The 20,647-nt window shown below is 41.7% G+C and overlaps 1 protein-coding gene across 4 annotated transcripts in view; it reads right to left on the bottom strand.

Annotated features, from left to right (window-relative positions):
- Window positions 1-20,197, bottom strand: part of PRKAG2 (protein kinase AMP-activated non-catalytic subunit gamma 2) — a 251,980-nt gene extending 231,783 nt beyond the window's left edge. Inside the window, exons 1-2 of one of the 4 annotated variants that reach the window (XM_054193035.1) lie at window positions 20,126-20,197; window positions 10,740-11,288 (exon numbers count right to left, since the gene is read on the bottom strand). In XM_054193035.1, the coding sequence (XP_054049010.1) occupies window positions 10,740-10,838 (99 nt within the window). In that variant the 5' untranslated portion in view covers window positions 10,839-11,288; window positions 20,126-20,197. Of the gene's footprint in view, window positions 1-6,095; window positions 7,188-10,739; window positions 12,050-20,125 lie in introns of those variants that run through there. The other 3 variants (XM_054193037.1, XM_054193038.1, XM_054193036.1) reach the window with 3 other exon arrangements.
- Between the last annotated feature and the right edge of the window lie 450 nt (window positions 20,198-20,647).

The raw sequence follows: 20,647 nt of genomic DNA, 5'->3' as shown, positions 1-20,647 counted from the left end.
CTGTGTTATGTTTTAGTTCTCTACTGTGTAAATAATGCTTTCATGCTTTAAAGATTTCATATGTAGTTATATGCAAGCAATTTAAGAGAGACAGTATTACAGAAGCAAACACTAAACTGATGCATTATATTCTAGTTTCTACAACTACCTAAAGAATAAACACAAAAGTAATTCTGCAGCAGAATTTGTCACACACATCACTGTTTCAGTTCACTGCTAGCATTAGAAATAGTTCAGTAGTAGCATAGCACTATATCACCCAACCACCAATAATATTTTATATTTATTGATGGCATCTTATATTCATGTGTATATGTAAGTTCTGCTTTCCAGGAGAAAAACATACTCCATTCAAGATACATTCAAGCTGCTGCTTCTTTTTGCCTTTGAAGACATGCATAACTCTCCCTATTTGTTAGGCCATAACATGTTTTCCTGTGTGTCTACAGTGCAAACAATAGTAGAAAATTGAAACAGCAGTCCTCTGCAACCAGATCAGGCCCTGACAGCAGGCTAATTGTCAAAGCCTGATGATCAGTCTAAGGTAACATAGCCCCCAAACAGGCTATTTCTATGCCAGACAGACTTATTCTGTGACATCTCCTCTCTGCTACTGATGTATTCCTTGATGCTTCATTTGTCTTGTAACCAGCTCTGCTCTTTCATTATTCCCAAGGCCTGGGATGACTTTTGATATAAATTCAGCTCTTCTTCAATGGGATGAGGATTATATGTGCTACTTCACTCAGCACGGATGTCCATAATTTGGTCTACCAACAGCCATGCTGACACAGCTTTGGCTCCTTTCTACTGCCATTAGCCCTGCCAAGCCAGCACACAGGCACACCAACCTACTTCCATGGTTGTCTGTACATCACCACTAAAATGATTGTTCAATCCTGTCTCCAGGGTCAAATTCTGCTTTCAGTCACATTTGAGCAGCTCCCTTGAATGCAATGTGGTGCCAATGTGAAACTGGGCATAAGCTGAACCTTGCAGGTCTGCGAACAGGCACTGGAACCTTCCAGGTGGAGATCACTACTTCCCACTTCACTCCTGATCCCTCTAGAAGTGTGACATTTCCTTCTGTTTCAGTAATTCCCAATACAAGCACAGTGTGAGTAACCTTTCCTGAGGCCAAAAATCTCACCATCCACATTTCTGGGACATTCTTTCCACCTTCATGACTTATTCCTCCAAGGAAATTCACATTCCTCTGAGCCCACAGTCCTCACAGGCTCACAGGTATAAATAAAGGAGGTTAGACAAGACCATTTAGGAGCAGAATCTCCTACCAGAAAAAGTGATGTTTTTAAGAAGCAGTACTTTTCAATAAGCTGATGATCAGTTTGTGTTAAGCTTTAAAACAAAAAAGACTAAGAGCTTGCCTAATTACAGTGGCAGCTATTATGACTGCAAACATGAATCCTTTTATTTTTTCCTTCAGGTACATTCAAAGCGCAATCTCAACACTCCTGAGCAAATACCTCTTGCCCTTTCAGATCCTTAATATATCAGCCCTTTAGGGAGGAATCCAAATTTAAACTTCCAGGCCACAGAGGCTCAGGACAACTCAGAGTCTGCCCTATGACAGCAAGGGGGAGGACAGTTGCAGATTTAATTTTAGGGAAACATTTCTCTCTCCTCTGTCTCCCTCTACCCCCACCTCATTTTCCCAAGAAAACAAACATTTTTTTCATTCTTAGATCACACTGGAAGCTGATTCCCTCATCTCCTTTGAAACAATTGACCAGCTTATTCCTCATCTGCAGCTTCCTAAAGTGATCCCTAGACTGAAGTGCTGTTGTCATCAGCCCACCCAGCAATTACTGGGAGGCAAGAAGCACCCTGTAAAAACTGTGACAGAACAAAGTCATTTCACAGTGATTTATCAGGCATGCAGCCATTAATGACTTTGCAAGTGTGGAAAGCAAGATGGAGGGGCAGAGCCCGAGCCAACACTAGCTGTCAGAACATCATTGTCATCTATCGGCTTAGAAATATTTAAGCCATCTGATGTTTCAGCCTGGCATCCCGACATAACAACAGGCCTGGAAACAGCAATAAATTTGCACATTGAGGAGTCTGTTCAAAATCATAGAGGATGACAAAAGAAATGGGAGAAAGTGTGCAGAGATGTTTGTTTGTGTGACACTGAAAATAAAGGATCATGATCTCCAAAACATCCTTCTACTGCTTCAACTCTTCTGTGGGGGCTGAAGTACCAGAGGCAACAGCCACTTCACTGGACTGAAAGATGTTTTTATATTCATTTGCAGATGTTATTCTTGTCCTTATTGTGAAAAAATCTCTTTGTTCTTTTGAATTAAAAGTCACCTTGTGATGTATTTGGGAAAAATCCAAGGAAGTGCCAAGGTTCTGCAATTTCCACCTGCTGGGAGCAGCAGGTGCTTGGCACTTGCCATGGTGAAGCTCTTGAGACAGGTTCTGCCCTCAGTTATGCTAGCGTAAGTACAACATAACTTTGCTGGCACTGATTGAATTATTCCAGATGAAATTCAAAGTAAGCAAGAGCAGAATCTCTCCCTTTTTTTTTTTTTTTTTGTTTTTGCAGCAACATGGGATTGCAACAGTAACATTAACATTAGAACAGATCAATTTTGCAAGATGACAAAAGAACATACTGATCTCACTGCTGTGAGCTCCTACTCAGCAGACAATTACGTACCATCTCAGAATAGAGGTTTTAAAATGTTCAAAGCAGCGTGCAAGCATTAACTTCTAATGGCTTAAAAAGGAATTTTATAATGCTAATGTCTTCATATTATAGATCTGATGCATCTCGAGAGCAAAGGTTTCTATTCAAATCTGAAGCAGCTTTCAAAGATATTTGGACCAGAAATTTCCATTTAGGCATCTCTAATTTCAAGACTTCAGAACGTGCTGCTGGGAAAGACGGAGGTTGACCTGACCTCTGCTTCACAAAGGCTCCTGCAATGATATTATGGTTCATCTAAATTACGTTTGTTAGTCAGTTGTGTATTTGCAAAGAAAACAACAAACAAACCAAGCAGAAAGTTGATCAATCAGTCCAGCAATTTAGCAAATACTTCCCTGCCATGCTAACAGAACACAGTGGCCCTCACTTTACTCTTGGCTACTCAATGACAAGTTGAGAGCAGCCAGGAAACCCAACTGGCAGGAACTTAGTGGTCTACCACTACTCCCAGAAGCAAAGGTTGGGCACCACCCACTTGCGCCAAAGGAGATTGAGCACAGAAAGAAGGTGAAAATAAGAGTGTTTCCAGACTTTTTGTATCACGTTTTGTTCTTGCTTGAGAAAGATGTACCTGAGAAATGCCCTAGAGTGTTGCAAGACACAAAACCATCTTTCTTAAATAGATCCATTTTTTCCCACTGTCACAGGCAAACCCCAAAAATAGAAAAATATGTGGGAGAGAGAAGAAAAGCATACAACTTTATTTTCAGACATACCTATTATTCCATAATCCTCTAACCTAATTGTAGCATATTTTGCATTATTCTTTTTTTGCACAATATTTGTCTTACTTTTTCAGTCAGCATTTCTGTGTGACTAATAAATATATTTTAGGGTCGCCTGCATCACAACAGTACCTTTCTCTCCCACTGCTTTCTCTTTCAGAATTGACTCCTCTCTCCCCTCCTACTCAGACCTTGTTAGTCCTTCTCTTGTTCCTAATTTGAAGATCTCAATGAGCAAGAATTACATGTCTCAGCAATAAACATGATCTCACAGCAAAACAAAGAAGAGGATGAACAAAATAAAAATTACTGTCTGGTGAAAGCTCCCTTGACAACTACAGCTACACTGACAGGCGCCACTGAAATAATAGGAACGATGCTTCAAAACAACAGCCAAGGAAACGTTATGAAAGAGAAAAAAAAACAGTCTAAATGGATCTTTTCAAATGCAGATTCCACTGTCAAATTAGGAGAATGAGAAAAATGTTCTTTCTTATAGCACAGTCATATTTAAATTCTACTAGATAACAGAAAACGACCAAAAATGTGAGTACAATCTGAAAGATCCTGGGCCCAATAGTCCATTTCAGGAATGCTAGAATGATGCAGAATGGAACAGAAGGATCATACTTTGGGGATGGAGAGGAGGGATGGAACGTGTTATCTCATTACCAAATCTTGAATTGCTTCCAACTGGGTGAACAATAAAACTCATATCGACTTCAGTGTAATATCAGGCATTTGCAGGCTTGTATCTGAATAACTACCACTACCTAGGTGATGAACTGCACAGCAAAGAAGCCAAGAGATTAATGAACATAAAAAATTATGCCCCACTACTAATGATCTTCCATCCAAGACAGAACTAAGGCAACACTCATGAAGAAAGGGAGGCAATTAGGAAAAAGGATTAGCCTTCCTCTGTCAACAATGCTTAGGTGCAAACAAGTTATTTGGGCACTTTTTCCACCTTAACTTCACAACCATAAAATGGGGAAAATTGCTCTAAGTACCGGTGTGGCCAGTTATCTGCTGGTCAGAAGGTATTTCAAAAGCACCAGATGGATCCTGTAAAATTCTGCAACAACCACAGCATCTCCCATACTACCTGCAGCTCTTCAGCCGGCAGAAAGTGCAGCTTCTTGGAGCAGAGGTAGAGATCCAGCTGCACAGAAGTTCCTGGCTAGACTGAGTCAGAGGTGGGGGGGCTATGGAAAGAGACAGCAGAGACAATGCAGCAGGCAGGGTGGAAAGGAATAAGGTGCACAGGGTGAGTGGTGCTTTGGTATGGTACATTTTGTTTTCATTTTACATCCCTACTGTGAAATACTACTGGTAACATGGCAAAGATTATTGCCTAAAAACTCCAGTCACAAATGCGTAGGCAACACCCATGTTAGCAGAAACAGACCCTTTTATCCTAGTACTGAATGCACTCAGAGCTCCAGAAGTTTGGCTTAGGCTCCTGGGCTTGCATTCCTCTCCAGAGAAAAATGAAATCTGCAGAAGAGCCATGTATTTCTCCTCCATTTTATTCCACACACTCAAGACACCTAATAAATTTGCTTTGACTTCTTATTCTTCCCTAAAACAAAGGAAAAACTTAGAACCAGAAATATCTTTTTGCTCCCTAGTGGCCTGGCAGAGACACGTGTAGGACTGTTTCCCACTTTTATATAATGAGATTTTAAAAACAACCCACCAGATTGCACAGAAAAAAATAAAGAGACTCTGCCATTTCTTGCCAGAAGCACTGAAACCAAAAGCACATAGTGACTGAGAATGAAAACCTAAATAGTTCCATAGATAACAAAGAACATCCTAATAGTAAAGAAAAACAATAACCAGAGTTTTGAAAGGCACATAAACTCTGAAGACAGAGACAGCCAGCCTTTTAGTACTCACTGGGAATAGTGAGAAACTTTTGGTCTGAGGTTATTCTGTATCTATATGCTATAGTTTCTTGCCTGTTTCTTTATAGTGTGAATATACAAAACAAGAATCAGCGAACAGACTGCCTGACGCACTAGTGTGCTCCACCATGGCAATACAACTGTCCCTGCTCTTTTGGCAATAAACAGACTGCTTGTGTCCAAATCTAAGCGAGCTCTGTATTCTCCAGCCCAGGGAAATTCAGATATGGATTAGTCTTGAGAGAGAGAAGAGTCAGATTAAACGCTCTGATTCAGCCACAAGGCACGGACAGTTCCCAGAGCCAAACCTGGGGATGTTGAGAGCAGCGTTTGGGGTGAACACCTTTCACTAAACCACACTGCGAGTCTGCCTGTGAACTGGATGAGACATACTGAACCAAACCCACAGCCCAGGGCAGGGGAGCAGTGGTGCAGCTGGAGTTATCCTCACTCCTCTGTGCCATGGACATGGCACCTGGAGCTCCCAGCACCGCACTGGGGGCAGAGACCAGGGGAGCCCCCCATGCCCCAGCCCACCCCAGATGTGGAGGACTTGCCTGTTGCACGGGCTGCACCCTCCAGCCCAGCATCAACCAAACTGCAGACCTCAGCGGCAGGAAACACCTCTCTCTGCCTTTCACTGTGCTACATGTCAGAGAAAAACATGACCAAGCCACGCCAGCTGCCAAAGGGGAGGAAGAGCAAGGAGCCACTTACGGGGATGTGCACTCGCAACATGAGTTTCTTCTGGCTGGAGCTTTTCCTGCTGCTGCTGGAGGCGTCTTTCTTCTTGTCCATGGCAGTGCTTCCCATCCCTTCACCCAGGCGCGGTGCTGGGCGATGGATCTGGAGAGGGAGGCTCCTCTTCCACCTCTCCCCACCGTCCCACCGGCCGCAGTTACTCCAGGCTCCTTATTTTCTTTTTTCTTTTCTTTTTTTTTTTTTTTTTTTAAACGGCCTTAGGAAAGGATTGGGGGGGGGGGGGAGGATGGGAGAAACAGAGGGAAGGGGAGGAGTTTATCCAGCTCCGGCCTTTAATCCCAGCAGCGAGGTGTCAGGAGGGACCTTCTCAAGAGCATGAGATGCCTTTACGAACGCTGTTCGCTTTCTCACTCTTCCGCCCTTTCAAAAATATCCGGAGCATCCTGGGGGGGTGAGAAAGTTTCCTTCCCCTCGCCCAGCGCGGCCGCAGTCTCCCCGAGAGAGAGAAAAAGAAAAAAAAAAACAAACAACCCAAAAAACACCCAAACGCCGCAAAAAAAACGAAAAGGGGAAGGCGCTCGGGGGAGGCTCCTGACAGACCGGCGGCCCGCGGAGAGAGCGCGGATGTCCCGCGGCGGGCCGGCTCCGCGCCCAGGGGGCAGGTCGGCGGGCGAGCGCTGCCCGGCAGAGCCCGGCCGGGGCGGGAGGAGGTGTCCGGGGGCTGCCGAGAGCCCCGGCCGGGCTCGTCAGGAAGTGCAAAACCGGCACAACGCAACTTTCCCCCCGGGGCGAGCTCCGCAGCCCTCCCCGTGTGCGGGGCGCACCGCTCCCCCCGCCGCGGGCCGCCCTGCCGGGAGAGGAGCCGGGGCTGTTCCCGCATCCCCCGGGCTGCGGGAGCGCGGGGGCGGGCGAACAGGCTGGGTGTCACCTTGCCAGAAAAACGCAAAACAGCGGCGCGGTCCCTTTCCCTCCCGACCTCACCGCCTGATTCCTCCCTTTTCCCGGGATTTCTCCCGGCCCGTGCCCCTAAAGGAGCGTTACTTCCCCGGGAGGCAGCCCCCTTTCCACCCCGCCGTCCCCGCAGCGCTCCCGGGCCCGCAGCACCCTTGCGACACTCGGCTGCTGCAATGGGCCCGCGGCCCGAGGGACGGCGCTGGCGACGGGGACCAGCGCGGCGTCCCTGCCGGGCTCCCTCCCGCCGGGCAAAACCACCCCCTCGCTGCCGGGGAACCTGTGCCAAGCCCGAGAGGGCCCCGGTCCATTCTCGAACACGGTTTTTTTCCGCTCCCTCCCTCCAAAAAGCCTTCGAACGCCAATGCAAATTCAGCCGAGCACGGAGGCAGATCACACCCCCCGGGCAAACGATTTTGGCGTTACAGAGTATCAGAAAATGAAAAGCTTTCAGAATCCGCTCCACCTGTGGCTGCGGCGGTTGCTGTGTTTCGGGGCACGCTGTGTGGCAGCTACAGAGCAAAGCCACGCCAACACCAGCCCTGCTGCCAGGCAGGATTCCAAGGATGAGGGTTTTGAACAGCAATGAGAGAGAGATGTCTTTGGTTTTCATACACATACAAACAAACATACATTCTGGATCAAAAAGTGAGGTTTTTGTTTTAGAAAGTGACTCTTCCCTTGACAATCTCTGCACTGTTTTACACTGTGTGAATTTGACAATTAGACCAAGGCCGTTACAGCCACAGACCTTCGATCACATCACTTAAACACAGCTTTTCACTGGGCTCAAAGCCGTGCATGTGTGCATTCACCATCTACACCATAATTACCTCTATCAAATCTTATGGGATTCTATGAAACAATGATTTATAAGCATTGAAGGAAGTGTTTTCCAAGAAAATCTTCTTATCTTCTGAAAAAATATAGGATTGCGACGGCGATCTTCAAGAAATACAAGAATTCAGATTTATCTCCCTCTTTATGGAATTCTCAGGATTTAACAGGCGCAAAGGTAGGTCAATTATAAAGTCTGTAGCCACTTCCCTAAAACCATACAGAATCAAATAAAAATACGAACCCTCTTCTTTAATGTTATATATAACTGTCTTATAGGTTCCTATAGGATGTCATGGAAGGAAACAGAGCCAGAAATGAGACCACAGAAATTAGCAACATCGTCACCGAGTCAAAAAAGGATATTAACAGCACAGGGACAGAGAAGCAGAATTCCCGCAGACAGAAAACGGTGCCTGGGGTAGCCTGGGAGTCCCCCCAGAAAAGAGGAGTGGGGTCTGTAACACACTTCCCCCCAACATTTATATAAAACTCTTCCACTAACGAAGTGCTGCTGCCAAGGGATATGGGAATGACGGACCGCTGGAATCAAGAAGTGAGAAAATTACTAATGAATAAGTCTATCAAAAAACTGTCATGACATTTTTCATTGCTAGTATTGGTCTTGAAAGTTAAAAAATAATGAAAAAAAAAAAGATAGAATTTCTTTAGAAGGATTTTAGCACTAGGTATCCTAAGTAAGCAGATCTCCTGGCTGTTCTTTGTTAAATTAACAAACAGTTGAGGTGGAATAAAATCTACCATAGATATAATCAATTCTCTTGTTTATGCAGAATTGCTTCCTACAATATTATCATTTATTCTTATTCTCCACATTTAGTATTTTAAATCTAAATGAATTCCTTTTCTTCTTGCAGATTATTTATATGAATAATGGTGGATAATGTGAAATAATTTTTAGGAAGTAACAAAGGCAGTATGGCCAAACTCCCAAACCTAAAAAACCCCCATGATCAGCTTCCCCCACCCCCCACCCCATGACATTGACTTAAGCATATTTATAACTTTATTAATACCACAATGTGGGGTTATTCTTATTTTTCTCCTTTGATCCTCTACGATGACAAATATGACCTTTGATCCTCCAGTCATATTTTTAAACTTTTCATTGCAGCTCTGAGGATTAGAGACACATTTAAAAAAAAAAACCCAAAACAAACAAAAAACCCCCAAACCACCAAAGTCAAAATCCTCCTACAGCTGCTAGACTTCAGGAGTTTGACTCCTCATAAAGTGTTAATAAGACTCTGATATAAAATAAAGGAATCACCAGTTATTTCAGACAGTAAGGCGTCATGTTTTTATCTTCTTTTTTTTATCTTTTGGGGAGAAATGCAGCCATCACATGAACAAGGAGCATCGCAAATACTTTTCATGTGAATTAAAATTATTTTTTCCATGTTCAATCCTGTCAATTTGACTACAAACAAATGTGTTTTCAGAGGCATGTAAGCAGCTACTGTGAAATTACTAATTTCACAGACAAATGAGTATCAAAATACTTCTGTGAACACCACCCTAAAGTACTTAGAGGTTTCATGCACCCTCGGCGCGGGGGGGCAGTTGGGGGCAGCAGAAGAGGATCTCAAACACAGCAGACACATTTTGCCTCTCCCCAGTCCCACCCCAGTGGTCCCCAGTCCCAAGCCATACCTGGAGCTCAGCACAAGCACCACGTGCATTTTGGACTACATTCCGTCACAGGATTTGCCCTAGTTATTACTTAAATACAGTTTGAGTCAATTTTTCCATGACGAATTCCCAGAGTACATTCCTAAGTTTATAAAATGGCTATAAAATTTTGCTTTGAGCCTTGGTTGTATCAATTTTAGTCGCCATAAGTAAAATAATACGTCACCAGCTAACTTTTGTGCTGAAATTTTACATGCAATATGTAGAGATTTTTTTTAAGACTTTAAGTTTAAAAGTGTGTCTAAAAGAAGTGGTGCATGGGGAGAATTAGGTGAGTTGCTGGAAGTTTAAAAATCTTTATTAAAACCAGTACGTTTTGCTAGTGCTTTAAAGTTTGTTGTTAGTAATATTGCCAAGCACTTATATATTTTATTACAGAAAAAAAAAATCTGTGGAAATAACTATTGTTCTTTCTCTTCAGGCTACATAGTAAATCTTACTGCGAGCACTTCATGTAGATTTTTCACACATGCAATCTATAACTATTTTTCAGCCACTAAAACCTGCAGAAATCTCATTTTTGGGCACTAAATTTCCTACTATAAGTAATGCCTATATTACACCAGGATAAATACTGTAATTTCTCAGATCAACTACATTATTTCTTAGGTATGTGTATACATATGTTCTTATTTGTGACTCTCAAACCTTTTTCAAATATTTCCAGGGTTTAAAGACAAATCCTTGAAAATAAATATATTTTGAAATCTGGATGCCCGCGAACTTGTCTGACTGTTACTGGTATCTGGTATCCCAGCACCTACTATGCTTCATCATAGCTAATTTTCTCTTTATTTTCTTATCACGCTAACTTTTGTCCACGTTGGTCTCTGCAGTTCCTCTTCCACCTCTCCCGTTCTGCTCTGCTTCATATTCCACCTTTTATCATCTTTCCATTTTTGTTCTCCATCTCTCTCTTTTCTCCAGTCTCCCACTCACTTTCCTAAGCATGCATTATGTCAATTGTTCAGTTGCTGTTCAACACATCTATTAGATTGAATTTGATCCTGCTGCATAGGGGTCCTTAACTTAATCACCAGTACAATGTAATTAACACGATGCAGTATCAGGATGCAGTAGTCCCTGCACAAGTCTTTTCTGCAGAGGCCAGAGAGGACACACACCTCTACATCTGTCTGCCCATCCTCACACTCTCACCTGTGACACGCTGATGCTCAGCACAGTGCAGGGAGCAGTTTTCAACTCAAGTAGAATACAGTCAAGATGAGTAAATACCTGTAGAGAGATAAATTGCATTGTTTGCAGAAAAACTGCAATTGAAATGGTCTTCCATGGGGAAATTTGCTGGGGAAATTGCAAGCCTGCCAGGAAAGCCTGACTGGCTGAAGTATGGTGAGATAATGAGGTTAATGAGAGAAGAACTTCTGGTCCTCAGAAGGTCCCCAGGACCATAACAGCAGCAAAGACAAATGTTTATGCTGAAGGAGAGAGGTTGTGTGGTCAGGTGGCTGTGCTTCCTCCCCAGGCTGTCAGATGCCTTCTGGTACATGAGTGGTTACTGAAATAAATTCTCTCTCTTCACCTGAAGCCCAGCAGTAACGGTGCTGTTTTAAAGCTGTATGCTCTGGTGGAGCCATTCTGCCCTACAGCGCTCTCCCTCTTGCTCACACCACTTCTCCTGGTGTGCTGGTCACTCCAGAGCCGCTGCGCTGATTCACCCACTGAGTCAGCAAGGTGTCTTCTCATCTGGACCATAAGGCAGAGGAGAGGAAGTGAGAAAGAAGCAGTGTCATAGGAACTTTCTAGGCTGTTTCTCTAATGTAATCTGACTGCTCATTTCCCTCCAATCAGCCAAAGGCAGGGGCAGTTTTTTTAGTTTTCTTTCCTAAAAGTGTCTCAGCTGCAGATCTTGGCCAGGGCACTGGTGCAAGGATTGGCAGGAGGGTCCCCATTTTGCCAGCTGCAAGGCTTGCCTCACTATCTCCCATCTTCACAGCTCCACAGACATAGTCCTTCTGCAGTTGCCCACATACTCCATGGTATGGACACCACGAGAACAGATGCAACCCCAGTAAATCAGATGGGTGCATGATGATGTGACCTGAACTCCATTGCGTGGTTCACATTAGTGCCAGCACTGTGCTGTAGATGATGGTGAGAGCTAAATTCAGATTCTCATTTGCATCACTATAGTGTAAGAGTGAAATAACAATAATGCTCTCAGTGTCATCTCTGCATAGAAATTAAGTGTCTGGGAGACCTGATTAGATACAAACATGAAAAACACATTTTCTATTTTGAAGAACAGCTTGACAAAAGACCTTGAAGCTGATTTTTCAAGGTTCATACAATCTCTGTTGACTCTGAGACCCAGGAGAGCCTTTCAATGATCAAAATATCTTCTGAGATAAATATTTTGTTTTTATATTGATTTCTATATACAAAAAGATTTCCATTCCAAGATACTATTCAGCCTCAAGTTTTCTTAGTACTGAAGAATCACAGAAGAAATAGACAAAGGCCTGTAAAGCATCTCATTTCCTCCTTACTGATACAGGAAAATTTCTTTTGTGTTTTCAACTGATTGTGATTCAGACTTTCTGGCTGTTAGCCAGACACAACACTTAGTGCTTTTGATTTGCATATATAGGCCTACAAGTTAGACAGATAACCTCAATCAAAATTTATATAGCAGATCATATGCAAAAATAGTGGAAAGATACTTGTTTCCCATATAGTGCGATTTTTGTCAGTCCTGCAAATTAACACAGAGAATTACGAATAGGCTTCAAGAGGAGTTTGCTTTTCATTTTCTTTTGCAATAGTATGCGTAATGCAGTACATTAGCTAGAAGAGCATTTAAAGGAGGCAGAGACATAGTTCTACCAGATATGTGTGGGCACAAGAACAAAAAGCGTTTTCAGCAGTAAAAATCTGAAAATATTTCCATGTTCTTCCCCTTGAACTGGAAAGAATTCAGAGAGCTGAAAAATTACAAATGCACTTTCTGTGAGCTTTCTCTGTGTGCTAATCTCAGAATTTATTCCTTGGCATAGAGTGTGTTGGGCCTCAGACAGTACAGTAGGCAGTAACAACGCCTTCCTTCTGGAGCAAAGTGCAACTGCCCCAAAACATCAGCCTGTTACTGCTTGGCGGTGCAGATGTAAAAAGAGGTGAGGTTTCCAAAAGCAACCATAAGCAGTCAATTCCAGGATGGTCTGTAAGATCACAAAGAAAATAATTTTTGCATGTTTAAATTCAAATTTATTATGCTGCGAAGTATTGGTGGCAAGGTGTCCCAGAACATACCTGTAGCAATGCTCTTCCACTTGACCTCCACCCAAGGCCAGTGGCTAGGCTCTGTGTAGGGAAAGCAAAATTGCACTTACCAAGTGTATTTTCTGCATAAAACAATTCAAATGTGTTTTCTCACATGGTATTAACTAATAACAGCAGAGCACCAGAAATCACATTATGTGTGGAGAACCAATGAAGATGATTATTTATGGATGAGACAGAGGAGTGAATAAAAAAGGAAGAAACCGCAGAGTGATATGAAACCTCATCAACACAATGGCTTCCAGAGGATCAGAATACACACTGAGACAAGCTTGCCTACACAGCTTGGCAGGACCTATGCATCCAACAAGATACAAACATTAGAAAACCATGAGAGGTGAATGGCAACTTCTCCTTGTTTTCATAAATAAACTGTATATCTCTTGTACTAAGAGCCCAGTCTTTCCAAACTAGTCTTGCTTGCAACAATGCCAACATATTATTTAATCCCCAAATAGCAATTCTGTCTAACTGAAGTGCTGCAGAGATTGTTTTCATGCTTCTCCATGCGTGAAGAGCACAGGCAAGCACGATGAGCAGGTGTGAAGTGTGCATTAATGCAGATCCAAGACGCCACCTCCCCAGAACAAAAGGTGACATGTTAGAAGGGTTGCTCAGAAACAGCGCTTTCATCTACACTAGCAACCCAAACAGCGTCAGGGCACAGGTGTGAGCTCTGTCCTGCAACTGTCCATATCGCTAAATTTTTCACACAGTCTCAGGCCAGCTACAGCTCTCCAAGACACTGCCAAGGCATGGTTCAGGAATTAACACCAGTCAACAATCATTCCCAGTGGGAAGCTCGGACATGGCTGCTCTGTCTCAGAGTTCTATTACGAGCCTTGCTGTACCAGTTGGCCTCAGGGCAAGAAAGCCATCTGAGGTCTGTATTCTGGAGCTGTGCCAGTGACATGTATTGACATGTATTCTGGAGCTGTGACAATGTTGGATCCTGGCTCCCCTGCATGCCTGGGCTCTCTGCAAACAAAACTGAAGTTGCTTCTCAGCCTTTTCACGGCCTGTCAGCAGAGCACTTCCATTGGAAGAGACAAACACAATGTCCTACTCTACTACTACTGTATTCAGCAGCAAATGAGCAATACAAGGGGGAATGCTCTTCACGTTGCACTGAGCTGTATAATGCTGAAGGTAGCAAGCGTCGTAATTATTAGCACATCATTCTGACACATGAATGGCAATGGATATATCCAGTTAAAGACTGCAGATTGCGCATTACCATAGCAACAATGGAATTCCAAAAGAAGTATGTATTTAGAACGTAGCAAGTGCAGATTTAGCACATTTCATTTTTCATCTCAATCTGAGATTTTAAAGCCAGGAGAATAGCTTTAAATCTCTCAAACAGTATTCGAAAATGGTGAAAATGACAATAAGGGAAGATTTATGGTAATATAACTTGATGTCAGGAAGAACTTTTGTTTTGAAATATCTCAAAATAACTGCATCATTTTTCTTAAGATGACGGTCTAAAATCTTATCAGAAGTTTTAGAAGCAGCAAATGCCTAGAGATGACGCTGGAATGTCAAGGTGCTCCCTACCCTGGATCCAAAGAGCTCCCAACAGATGCTAGTTAGCATGATTCAGTGTAACTTCATTGAGATTATTAATTTTTTCTCGATTAAAATTTTGATTATGTCTTATTTTGCAAAGTACCTGGACTTCAGAGTCTCAAATGAAAAATGAAAAGCTAACACTAGAGATGTTTAAAGCTCAGTAGATACATGTAGGATAAAAAGCAAGTGAAAGGAAAAGAATGGCTCAAGCAGATATTCTAGGTGTTGAAGATAGAAGACAAAACCAAAAAAAATCAAAAAATCATTAACTGATTGTGTTCTGTCACTGATAGAAGAGGTTATAGTTGCAATGTCCTAGGTAGGGCACGAAATAACATATGAAAGGCACAAGGTACAGTTAACATGAACCCTCAGAGGTATGCTGGCCATGCAATCACAGTATTTTCTACTCATTGTCCTCCATAAAATGAAAAGAAAACCAACATGAAAAAAAAAAAGTTCTTGCTTTTGTAACTGGTAACTGACAGGTCCCCATTTTGGGCCAACTTAATTATTTTCAACGGAAAGCAGTCAGTCTTCCCAGCTCTCTCGGTACTCAGCGCTGCAGGGAGAGCAGTGTGTCTTGAATTTATGTTATTTTAAGTCAAATTGACTTCCCAATTTGTGCTGTTTACTCCTTGTTTGGCAATCAGTTTACAGAGTCAAACAAACAGAAGGAACCAGCAGAAATACCTCTTGTTTTAGCGAATGAGGGCATGGACAGAAGTTCAAACAAAGTGCTGGGAAAGCATGGGAGACAATAGGAAGTATCGATACAGTGCAATTGCCTGCAGGAATCATGAAGGGATGAGATACAAAAGATCTGCTTGGAAAGAACAGATGTCTAGGTCATATCCACTTCTACAAGGAAGTCACACTTCCAAGGGCGAGCGACAGGGTCAGATGCTGGGAAGGAAACTGGCCAAGAATCAATACAGAAAGCTCTCCCAGCTGGCATATGTGACAGATAGGTGCCAACTAGACTGAAAGAAAAGCAGCTTCTTGGTAAAAATCTTGCAAAATAGCATGTAAAGGGTAATAATAAAGTCCTAAAATGTCCTGATGCCAGCCCTGAGAGCTCCCCACCTACAGACTAACAGCAAACCCGAGAAGGGAGTGTGTGCTTCAGCCATAATTTAGAGACAAAGAGACAACTGGTGGAAAGTTAAATGGCTGAAAGGACGGTAGCATCCCCTTAGCACCACTAATGTCAGACACTTGCACGTGGTGACACGATCACGCTGAGGCCAAGCAAAGGGCCACGTCTCCTCCTCTTCCAGCACCCTTCCCTATCCACAGAGCAGCTAGATCTGGCAATGCTTCATGTCATGAACTAGTGAAATCCTGCCACAAAGCAGGATTTCCTAGTGTGAAAAAGCAGACTAAAATCAGCAAACACTTGTAGGAGAGGAACCGAACCTACATATTGGACAAGAATGAATAGCATTCAAGAAGATAGAAACAAGAAGATTAAAGTCCTGTGTCAGGTGAGATGCAAACAATTTCTGCATCTGTTTCTGCAAGCATCTTTGCAAGCTTCCAGATGACAGGATATGTATAACCTGGAACTTATGGTCTTCTTTTTAAATATAAATTTATTTTCTTTTATTTTCTGCTATACATAAAAATGTGGGTGGGAAATGTGGGAGTGTAATATTTTCATTATGTCCCAGCATTACTGTGGTCCACGTAAGACCTGTTTCCACTGGGAGATGATCATGAGGTGAGGTGCCCCACTCCAGTGTGTCCTGGTAGCTGTTATGGGACCACAACAGCTTGGGTGAAAGGAAGAAGAGAGCAGCCATTCTCCTGTCAAATTTCTTCCTGCTCATCAACACTAATCCTGATGGCATGAGGCTGATCATGTGGAAGATTTTTTTTTATTGCACAGTCGTAAGCTCTACTGAGCATTATTCTATTATCTGAACTGACAGTAGAATTACCAGTTATTCAGAATTATGAATATCTGAACTGATATTTAATATCTAGGAGATTATAATGGCAAGCATTTTGTGCCTGGGGACTCCAAATTAGAACTGTAACACATTGGTATTTTGACTAGCATATACTACAAGAGTAATTAAATAATATATAATTAATTAAGAATCGAGGAGAACCATCCGTATGCAAAAATCAGTATAAACAGGTCTAATTTTATATTAAAGGCAATGCCAAAGTGAAGATACAGAATTGCTAATATGTAGACATAAACATATGTGCATATGTGGCATATATATCTCAAACCGGTCTCAAGCATTCCTTACAAAATTGGCCCCAAGGTAACTATATTTTCTAGCGAGGAAAAAGTGTTGATAGTTTTTGCTGGAAGCAGGCCAATAATTACTAAAGTTGGGGCTAATCCTGCAATCTTATCATAACGGAAATTTTGCTTTTATCAGGACTTCAGAATCCATATTAAATAAATACTATCTCAGTGCCAAAATAAAATGCAAAGCACTTGGTACAATGTGTTTGATTTAATGGAATATTCAGATGCCACTCTTAGGCACTTGACACTCAGAATTTACGTTTTGGTATTTGGACTAACAATTACACTATTCTTCAAATCCCTAAGGTTTGCTATCGTTCACCTCAGCACTGAGACTTGACTCCTGGAAGTGGAAACTCGGACATTTTATTTTAAGCTGTTTGGAGATGAAGGGACAAATTTTCCCATTCATCTCTTCAGAATCTGACAGTAATCCCTTAGCAAAGGGCTTAGTAATACCAGAACCCAGATGCCCCATGAAATTAGGGCAACTTCAGAAAAAATATTTTTAGTACATTCTGCTCATTAGCACTAAAAGAGAAGCTGAGGAAATCCCAATACCCTAGCAAGTATATACCAAAGTTCACACAAATATTTATCACTGAATCACATAAAAAATTACAGCCTCAATGGTAATGTTAAGTCAAGGATACCATTTTCGTATCTGTAAAAAATTATGTCTCTCATTAATACTTTTCAGAGTAAAGCTGTTTCATTATTTATCCTCTGGGTAAGCAATTACTAACAAAGTTAAACCCAAGTAGCGTATGCTGTTTTTCTCTTTAATATCTACTACGAGACACCAGATACTTCAAGTAATAAAAGCCAAATTAAAACAAACTCCCAAAATGGAAGAATTGCTCTAAGCAAATAAAAAGCTCTTGATATCAAAGCATTGCTGGGCAGGAGGGAACATGTACTTTCTCCTCGAAGAAATCTGGAGAGCACTGGAATTACAGATTTATAAGCTCTTTCAAAAAGCATCAGCCTGACTCTGAAAGTGTTCTCGGCTCCAACTCAAATCAATTAAGCTGAAATCTAAAGTTGATTCAAGAACAAATGTAAAAAAAAAAAAAAAGGCAAAAAAAGGCATGTATACATTTAGTCCAGGAATTAGAAGCTTTTTATATTTAGGAGCAAGCAAGTTCTGGAATGGATTTTCAATAAGAAACTGGGCCAAAAAAACCTCAACTGCTGTTCCCATGCAGAATGTAAATATTAATCTCAGAATTAGGCCCAACAACATCTGACTAGCAAGACATTAGTGTCAGATTCCCAGATGGATACCACAACTGAGTCTACCCTGCCATGATATTGTTCAGATATAGCCCCCAGTTTACCTCTTATTCAGAGACAAAAAAAGTAACCCTAAAATCTTGGTGCTCTCAGGCTAGAAAGGCTATATTGAAAGCACCACAGATTAGCTCATCTGTCAAGCTCATTTTGAGTTATAAACTGAAGTTAAAGAATTTACTCATTTGAGTGAAAGACCATTTTTCCCTTAGAATCACGTGGATAGAAGCTAAACTAGTCAAATGCTCCAAGTCTCTGAAGTTTTCCCAGAATATATGTGCTTGCCCAGAAGGAAAGGTGAATTCTCCCAGAATTCACTGGGAAAGGATAAGAGTGACTTATTTTACCATAGTCCTACAGACTGGAGATAGTTCTAGCATTACGAGACTTTTTCAGAGGTCCTGGCATCTCCTGGAAGTACCCTGAAGCCATAGAAGGCTTCATAAGTGTAGCAACTCAAAATGACTCCTAAACCAAATACCAATTAGCCTGGTAAAGATTACTGTAATGAAATTAAATTTTTTGGTAACAGCTCAGAGTTTTTTAGGGAAGAAATAGTCCTGTGGTATGAAATCTGTGGAAGTGAAATACTTCCGTTGTATAAAGCAATTCTAGTTGAAGGAAAAGGAGTACAATCAGTGAGTAATGAAAAAAAGCACACAAGTTAAGAAAGGCAAACAGAGGTGGCGGCCAAATCAGTTCCCAGCTGCCACTGGACATGAGAGTCCCTGACTACATGCCCTCTGCTGCTAGTATTGACACAGGAATGCGTTGTCCTCTCTGTTCCCCCAAACGCTGCAAGTCACTGAGACCACCTCCTCCAAGTCAAATGCCACAGTTAAGCTTCAGTTTTACAGTGGTTTGCAGACACAGTTGTGTAAATGCTGAGCACCTCTTGGAGCCCTCAGAAACTTCCTGAAATCAAATGCTGAACGTGCCTCTTATGAGTAACACAAAACCACAAACTAGTCTTTTCATGTGCCTTTATCACATTATATCTTCAACTTTTTTTGTAGCCTTACAACGAGCCAAAGTAAACGTATTTTTCATGTATTACCATTAACCTATAAAATCTACATTTTCTCTTTTGTTAGAGTTTTGGAGCCCTTGGTGATAAACATTGATAATGGCTCAACATTTTAAAATGCGCCTATTTAAACTTAGAATGGGTATTCTGCAGATTTTTTTTTTTAGTGTCCTTCCAAAGTGTTTGCATGCTTTCTGCAAAGAAAATAAATAGAACAAATATTATGGCACCGCAAGCTGGTCAATTATTAGCCTTTGCATACCCAGATCATGGCCTTTCTTTACAAGGACACATGTTAATATATAATAGAAGTGTATTTCAGTTCTTTTTTAATTGATTTTTCAGACGCATATTGCAATCTTATAAGGTCAGCTGGAAAGTCAGTTGACCAAAGAGAGGTCTTTCAGAAAAATAAGCCACTAGCTACACATAATGAGAAATACAACTGGAGCTAAACAGGAAAATTATTTTCATTTTGTAGCAGTCCCAGCCTGGAATTTGTCATGCAGCTACCAGCCTCACTTAAGTCTGGATGAACTGTCCATAATGGTTTTAAACAGATTCTAACACTTCTCAGATCAGACAGATGTAATAAATGTAGTGGACCAAATTTACAACCTACTTTTTCAGGCTACTGAAAAAGTGCCCACCACAGTTGTGACTATCCCTGTGAAGATACAATTGCTATTTAATACACGATCATCATTTTAAGGATGTAGAAATGGTAAGTGGGGAAACAGCAAACAAGTTTACTGTGATTTTGTGCACAGGAAATTAAGTGGCAGGGAACCCGAAATGGTCAGGCAAAGTACACACAGCAATCAAAATTTTTGAGGCTATGTTCAGAAAGCGAATGAGGGAAATGTGAGAGACAAAGGTTTTACTCTGAGACAGATTAAGGCAAGTCAGAGTTTTGTGAACCAAAATATTCCTAACATATAGTCACAGATAAAAATGACCAGAGAAAAAAATAGACAGAAAATTAGAGAATGATAGCCGGAGAACAGCAAACTGACTCATGCAGCAGGAAGTCACAGACTGAGCCAAGGAACCAGAGAACAAGAAGTAGTCTGGACTCACCTGGCTCATTGCAGGACTTTTGATAAGATAAAGAAAATTGTATCAGAACAGTCCAGTTCAGCCTTCAACAAACTGCCTGAACTTTGTACTGTTGTGTCAGATACAGGCAGTTTTAATGCAAGGAGATCATCATACTCTGCTGAGACCACATTTATTCTGTACCAAGTTCAAAGTCTTACAGAGGTAAAAACACCTGAAAAAGGTTACACCAGAGGTGTAAAGGACTGAGGACTGTACACTCCTATACACAACCCTGCACAAAACCACATGGAACTCTTGAGTGGTGCATTCGATATATCTAGTGGCTAAACTCTCCCATCTCTTTGCAGAAGTATGAGCAGCTCAGGAGGAAAAAGGCCCTTATAACTAAGAGTTCCTGAAACTCTCTTTCTAGGAACTACAATTCCCAGTTTTGCCATCCATTTATCTTCAAGTATTGCATTTAAATTGCTAAAAATGAGCTCACTTCAGTTGCACTTTCAAGTGGAATTATAATAATTATCTATTATTTATGAATTGCAC

The sequence above is a fragment of the Rissa tridactyla genome, chromosome 2 (genome assembly GCF_028500815.1).
Source record: "Rissa tridactyla isolate bRisTri1 chromosome 2, bRisTri1.patW.cur.20221130, whole genome shotgun sequence".
Lineage (NCBI taxonomy): Eukaryota > Metazoa > Chordata > Aves > Charadriiformes > Laridae > Rissa > Rissa tridactyla.
Note: the sequence above shows the minus strand (reverse complement) of the source record. Positions and strands in the feature narration are given on the sequence as shown.